The sequence below is a fragment of the Tupaia chinensis genome, unplaced genomic scaffold, assembly GCF_000334495.1.
Source record: "Tupaia chinensis unplaced genomic scaffold, TupChi_1.0 Scaffold000161_1, whole genome shotgun sequence".
In the NCBI taxonomy this organism is placed as follows: Eukaryota; Metazoa; Chordata; class Mammalia; order Scandentia; family Tupaiidae; genus Tupaia; species Tupaia belangeri.
Window position 1 is genome coordinate 3,268,114 of NW_006159632.1, and position 7,060 is coordinate 3,275,173.

A 7,060-nucleotide genomic window follows, 5' to 3' on the forward strand; every position below is an offset into this window, starting at 1 on the left:
CTGAATTCTACTATAAGTACGGAATTTCCAATGATTCATTATTCCAAGTCGTGGGTGTAATAGACACCCCTACGCTCTTACTCCCAGCCAGGCCCTGTTCTGAGCACGCAGCGTCTCGGGGTGACTACACGTCACGGTTTACCTGGGAGGGTCCTTGTTCGCACTTGTCTGCACACATAATTCTCAGTAATATGACTTTCTCTTTCAATCGCCCTTGGCTTCACCGATAATGCACACAGCTGCCCGCGTTAACACACCCACCCTCGCAGAGCCTTGCGGTGTGGACGCCGCACTGCTCTGCAGATGAGGCTCTAAGCTTCTCACTGACTTGTTCTAGTTAGCCCAGGGAGTTCCAGAACGGAGACCCGGCAGTCTCACTCCAGCTCCCTGCTCCTTACGCTCAGACTGTCTTTCCCACATGACGGTAAGGTGTGTCCGTGTTCAGCCTACGCACTATCTCTGGCCTCGGGCTTCTCAGCAATAAAATGATGTCGCTGGGCTAGGGTTTCTGCGAAGTCTTTTGGCTTTAAATTTGTGCAATTCCTGCGACTTTCAGTATATCGTGTGTGCGTGTTTCTGTGTTGCAAGAGTGGCCGAGTGCTAGGCTTGCTGTGCATGGCAGAGGCGTGCTCCCCTGCTAGCGCTGTTGGCTGTCCTCTGCGAGGCAGTCAGACACCCCTCTGGCCCTGGATCGGCGGCTCAGCAACCCACTGTGGGTCATTGGACTTTGTGGCTGACACCAACAGGGCCTGAAACAGGCAGAACTTAGAGATTAGAATCTGTCTGATAGGAGATTTGGGTGCTGGCCATCATCCAGTAATAGAGACCTGTACCTCTAGGTCAGGGCTGTCCAATGTCCCCCTTCTGTAGGGGTGGGGTATCCCACATCTGCCACCCAGTGACGGCCACCAGCCACATGCAGCTGTTAAAACCTGAAACGGGGTCATGGGGCTGAGAAGCCGTGTCCTGATGTTATCTATTGCTGTGAGCTGTGGCATGGACAGCAGGGACCCAGACACGAGGACCCTCCTGGGGAGCAGTGTGCCTGGTGGGTGGGCAGTGGCTTGAGAACCAGGTAGTCCGGGCTGGATCTTGGTTCTGCAGTACCAGCCAGGAGCACTCGGACAGTCCACTAAATCCCTCTGAGCTGCAAAAATAGATCTGTTATGAGGATTTACTTAGGAAAATATGTGAGAAGTCCCACTATGTGAACAATTAGTTTCTTTTTTTATTAATTGCCAGAGGTTGCGTGTGCTCACTAGGGATAGACACAGAGGCAGAGAGGGGAAGAGAGAGAGCGAGAACACCCTGCCCCACGGGCATAGCCACACCCCAGTCCCTTTGCCCCCATTATTTAAAAATTATTTATTTAACTTTATATACGTATTTATTTATTTATTATATTTGACCATAAAGGGACAGAGAGAGAGAGAGAAAGTGAGAGAGCCAACCGCCAGGTCTGGGACTCAAACTATGGTCGGCCGTGCAGGAGTCCAGCACCCTTAACCACCATGCCACTTGCCGGCCCCTTGCCTCCACTTCCCCATCCTATTGAGATCTGGGACATGCACACACATGTGCCTGACATGTTTTTCAGGCCACCAGGGCTGTATGTGAAGTGCAGTCAGCCTTGAGGGACCAGTTCCTTTAACCCCTAGGCCACAGGGCTGGCCGTTCAGTCCTATAGTCTTACCTGCCCCTCAGGCCATACGCAGGCTTTTTGGCTTGTCCATGAGCTGCCATCCTCACCTCCCCGGTATCCAATGGGCGTCGAGGCGTGTGCAGGGGTGTGGTGCCGGAGCGCTCTGTGGGAGGACGGGCTTGGTTGTCTAGGACACGAAGGTAAGGCAGGGAGGCGAGTGGAAGCGGGTCCACACCTCTTTCAGGAAAGGGCTGAGCCTCTGAGGGAAGGAAGGAGGAAGGGATCTGCCTTCTTCGAGCTCTCAGGAGGCCGTCGCGGCCGACGGGGCGGACTGTGCAGCTGTCCACGGCGCCTCCCGGTTCTTTTAGTGCCCAGAGTCAGTCGTTCCTGTAGCCGCGAACCCCAGCTTTGGGCATTTGTAAGATGACATGGCACGCCCGGTGATCTCAGCAGCCCAGGGGAGGCTGCCGAACCTGCCTCCTGCCTGGTGGCACTGGGCAGACCTGGGGCCGTGTGGGAAGACATGCGGTTCCCAGCCCAGGTCATCCCCACACTTGGCTTTGGAAGCTTCCTATGGCCTTGGAAATCCCCTAAAACTCAAAGCTATGGAAATCCACACACTTGCCAACATCGCTGAAACCATGTTTGTTCGATGTAGCTTCGTTTCACTTCGTGGAAATAAGTGAAGACCTCCCAAATGAGGCCAAGCAAGGGTACCATGCAGAGGGTCAGACACCACCTTGGCGTGGGCAGAAACCGAAGGGCTGGTAGAGCAGGGCAGCTTTACTGGGGACAGGGTGCCTGCGGGGAGGCGGCCTGGGGGGCCGGGTCAGGGACAAGGAGCACAGCCTGCCGTGGGGGCTGGGGGGTGGCTTTCTCTGCTTACTGCTGAATAGGAAGAGGGGTGCATTGTAGGGACGTGTCAGTCTTTAATCAAGTTAGGCGGGGGCTAACGAGCACGTGGGTTATTGTTTACCAGAAATGGCCCTCCCTTCCGTGGGCCCGGCTGGACAGCATATGGGCTCCCGCTGGTCACTACAGACGGGCCGGCTCCCTCACCTCCTCGCTGTAGATTGCTGGTCAGAGTTTTACGTTTATATCCATATTGTCTGGCCGTTATCCATTGATATATTTAGTCTCTTCTAGAAATTTCTAAGAAAATAATTATGAGTGAATGCAAAGATGCTAATTGACAACTTATCTATAATATAGAAAATTGAAATAACTTAAGTGGATAATAAGAGTCTAAATGAGTTATGATGTATCAATGCAATATTATATACCATCATTTTTGAATGATGTAGAAGAATATCTAATTACATTTAATATTTGTAACATTTTAGATTAATATGATAGTTATAAAACACCTATGTTAAAGCTTCATTTCTATAAAAAATTGTGTATATGTTTAGGAAAAAAAGAGTTATATGATACATTCCAGCTGACTCCAGTGGTGATAGTGGTATTAGTAAGATTAAGAGTGACTTTAAAATGTTTTAATCTCATTTATGTATTAACTTGTCATGCTTTTGCCAGAGAGAGGGAGAGGGAGCGAGAGCGGAAGACAGCACCCCGCCCCTTCTCCACCATGGCCTCCCTGCCAGGGCGTGGGCACTCACACACCCTCCTGGAGTGACCGTCAAGCCGTCACGTCTGGGATCTGAACTGCTGTAGCCGCCGGGTTGCGGAGCAAGCCCTCTTTTCTCTAATTTCACATTGAATACAATGAATGCATGTGATTTTTATAAACGATGTGTTGTCTAAGGGAAAAGGAAAAAACAGTCCTTAGGTTTACCTAGATGACGCGCCCAATTTAAGAGAGGGGCGAAGACGGGGTGTGGCCAAGGAGCCGCATGCTCGCGGCACACAGGAGGCGTCTGCTCACCTGCTGTGACTTCTCGTGATGCTCGGTCGCTGGCAACGCCCACTGGTGATAGCAGTGTGTCCGTGCCCTGCTGCTGAGTGACGTGGACACTCCTGTCCCGGAGAAGCCCCACCGGTGCCTTCATGGCGGTGCCGGGCTCTGCAGATGCACCTGGAAGCCAGTGCTGCTCCCCCAACCACGGGAAGTGTCTGGATGAAAGCTTTGTCGTGAGGTGCAGGCGGGACTGGCAACGCCCACTGGTGATAGCAGTGTGTCCGTGCCCTGCTGCTGAGTGACGTGGACACTCCTGTCCCGGAGAAGCCCCACCGGTGCCTTCATGGCGGTGCCGGGCTCTGAAAGCTTTGTCGTGAGGTGCTGGCGGGACTTATCCTCCTCGGATCTGAGCACAGTTAGGCTTTCCGAGGGCAGACACAGACCTTGACAGACTTTCCTAAGGGGCGTCTCTAAGGCAGGGGTTCAAACCGTTCAGTGCTGTCCTCCGAGGCCCAGGCCAGTGTGCCGGAGGGATGGCCGTTAACGCAGCACACGCCGTGGGTGTGAGGTCATGGGGTACTGGGATCCTTCCACAGCGGTGTTGGGCATGCCCATGATGACGGGCTGGGCTGCAGGGGACAGGGCAGTGGGGGCCAAGGTCCTTATTTTGAACCCCTTTAAAGAGCATCCTAGACATCAAAAACCCCATTCTGCACCTACGACCTTAGAACGCTCACTCACCTTGAGATATTCTCAGGCAAGGGGCGGGCATCGCCCCTCGCTCGCTCCTGCTCCATGCGTATTTGTGACAGCTGGCTACGTTCGGAAGGGACGAGTCTTCCTTCAGCTTGCCTTTGAGATTTGGAGACAGAATCACAGGGAAGACCGATGAGGCTTGGAAGCGGTAAAGACATCTCACTGAAATCGCCTGCTTTATGGAACTCTGTGCTTTTCACCGAGGCTGCCCACTGTGAGTCCTGAACTGTCCAGCGGGCGAGTTCCGCTTGGCAGGCCCGTGGTCGCTGCTGCTTTGCGGGGTGCCCAGGACCTCACGTAGGAAGGGCGTTACTTGTAGGTGCTTAAATAGAATGTCTTGAACGTGACACACACGTGTTTCTCAGATATTTTTAGGCGCTTTCATCATTAGTAAAGTGAAATTTATTAAATAACATTTTGGGGTCAGTGGAGCTATTTAGATTTTATTTTTTTTAATAATTTTCTTTTGGTTGGAGTAACTTATTTCTTAGAGCTCTCACATTAATTTCTTATTTAATATTAACACATAAAGCAATGTTTTTCAGATCATTGCTCCCAGCAGAAAAAGGAGGAAATGCTGGAAAGTGAGAAGCCCAGGGGACCCGGTTCTGATCCAGGAAAACCAGACTTGCAAAGCCAAGGCCAAGCCAGCCCCCGTGCCGCAGCCCCTCGGCCCGCCACGCCCACGGCACTGTAAGGCTCACTTGTGTTCGCTCTGCTTTGCTGCGAGGGCCGCCTCACGGGCCGGCCGCCGCTTCTCGTGCTGGGTTTCCGTAGGGAGGACCCTGGCCGCGTCTGAGACTTTCATGCGTGTTAAGTTTGCAGGGCAGTCGGCAGAGGCAGATCATCTACAGGGTGACCTCCCAGCAGGAGAGCTCCGTCTTGCAGGTGGTCAGTGGGCCTGAGACGTCCGTGCAGGAGGAGATGTCTGCGGACGCCGTGCACGTCTTCATCGATGAGCACGGTGAGTGTCCAGGGCGCCGCACTGCGGAGCGGGGCAGGCGTGGCCGAGCACCGGACTGGGACGGGGGCACTGAGTCCCCAGAGCAGCGAGCTCCCTGGTCCCCGGCCTTCGCGGTCCGTGTCCCGGCGTCTGTAGTGTGCTATTTCTCCCTCGCGCCTCAGTTTTCCCGAAAATCTTTTCTGGACTCCAGACTTCCTCAGGCTCATCTGCTTTTTCTTTCTTAACACCACGTCCTTTCCCCCTTTGGTAAGATTACAGTTTGAAATTAGTTATTGAAATAATTCGATTTATCACACATTATCCGAATAAGCTGAGTAACTCCCCACTCACAAATCAGGAGGGCAGTGCCCAGGACTCGGTAAACGGTGGGATATGGGTCGGAAGTCAGACTTGGATAGGTTTTTATCAGCTCCTTATACAGAAAGGGTTTTAAGTGGTGTACACAGAGGGTCCCTGAGTGGCAAGGTCCTGTTCCAAGATCATGGACACGGTCCCTTACAGCCTGACCAGTGCTTGTCACTTTGTAGTCGGAGGACCCTGGTTTGGGCAGTGAACTGCATGGTCACCTTACCTAGGGCTCAGGAGTTTATCGCTTAGGGTGTGTTTGCATCTGCAGAAATAGAGACTTCCTTGTTAGAAAGAATGACGTTTGCGTTGAGCAGAGATGCAGAGGGGCTGTCGTGGTTCACTCTCTCCGGTGCTACGCCCAGCAGACAGGAGCAGAAGCCCCCGAGTCACCTACAAGGGCCTCCTGAGAACTCTTCTGGGGAGACGTGGTTTACATTGGCAAGGGGACTGCTTTTCCCACCTCGATGCCCTAAGCCACTTCAGTGGAGCCAATAAACTCCACCAATTAATTCCATCCCTTGCTCTCCCCAACAGGTGGGCTCCCGAGTCAGTGGGGGCCACTTGCGGTCTGTCCGCGTGGCCTGTGTGGTCCTGGTAGAAATCGCACCTTCCCAACAGGCGGGCTCCTGAGTCAGTGGGGGCCACTTGCTGTCTGTCTGCGTGGCCTGTGTGGTCCCGGTAGAAACTGCACCTCCCCGTGCCTCTTCCTGCATGTCATCCCGATGTAGGCCAGTGCAGCTGCAGCTCAGCACAGATCATACGACGCAGGAAGGGAGCGTATGACAGTGAATGAGGGCCAGCCTAGTAGTCTAGTGGTCAAGGGGCTGGATCCCACATGGCTAATCACAGTTCGAATCCTGGCCCCGGAGGCTTGAAAAATATGCTGGGAGGGTGTGTGCGGATGCCCCGATTCCAGCAGGGTGGAGAGATGGGGAGGGATTGCAGGTGACCATGCCCCCTGGAGGTGCTTTCTCACTCCTCCTCTCTCTGTCTCTCTGGGGGAGCATGCGTGCTCTCTACCAATTTAAAAAATGAATCAAACGATGATAAAAATGAAATGATTGAGAACAAGTGGGTAATAAACAACTGAGTCAAAGCTTACTCAAGTATGTGACCAGGGGATTACCTCAAAGAAAATTTTCTTAGTTTTTTAGATGTCCTCCCTCTTCTCACGGTACACGTTCTGTGGAGAAATATAAAGTCTAGATTGTCAGTGTTTACTAAAATAGCCCAAAGTGAGTTTCCTTTGACTTGAAAATGATAAAAATGGTTATACACAAATAATGGTATAATAGTCTTTGTTGAAATTTTGTGATTTTACAGGGGAAATTAGATCTTGCTATTTGAAGTCTGGAAACCAGAAAGAAGACCCTTTACAGCACCTGCCATCAAATTATGACCCCCGAGCTCGGTAAGGGGAGCTTTGTTTTCAGGTTGGAGCTGTCTGTCTCTGGAGGCGTCCCCTGGGTCTGAAAGTGCAGCGAGGATACTG

General features: G+C 52.4%; 1 protein-coding gene across 1 annotated transcript in view; it reads left to right on the forward strand.

Moving 5' to 3' along the window:
- Positions 1 to 7,060, forward strand: part of PCNX2 (pecanex 2) — a 215,259-nt gene that overhangs the window by 25,448 nt on the left and 182,751 nt on the right. The window contains exons 6-8 of the mRNA XM_006146000.3: positions 4,802 to 4,949; positions 5,075 to 5,220; positions 6,892 to 6,979. Of these exons, the coding sequence (XP_006146062.1) occupies positions 4,802 to 4,949; positions 5,075 to 5,220; positions 6,892 to 6,979 (382 nt within the window). The remainder of the gene's footprint in view (positions 1 to 4,801; positions 4,950 to 5,074; positions 5,221 to 6,891; positions 6,980 to 7,060) is intronic.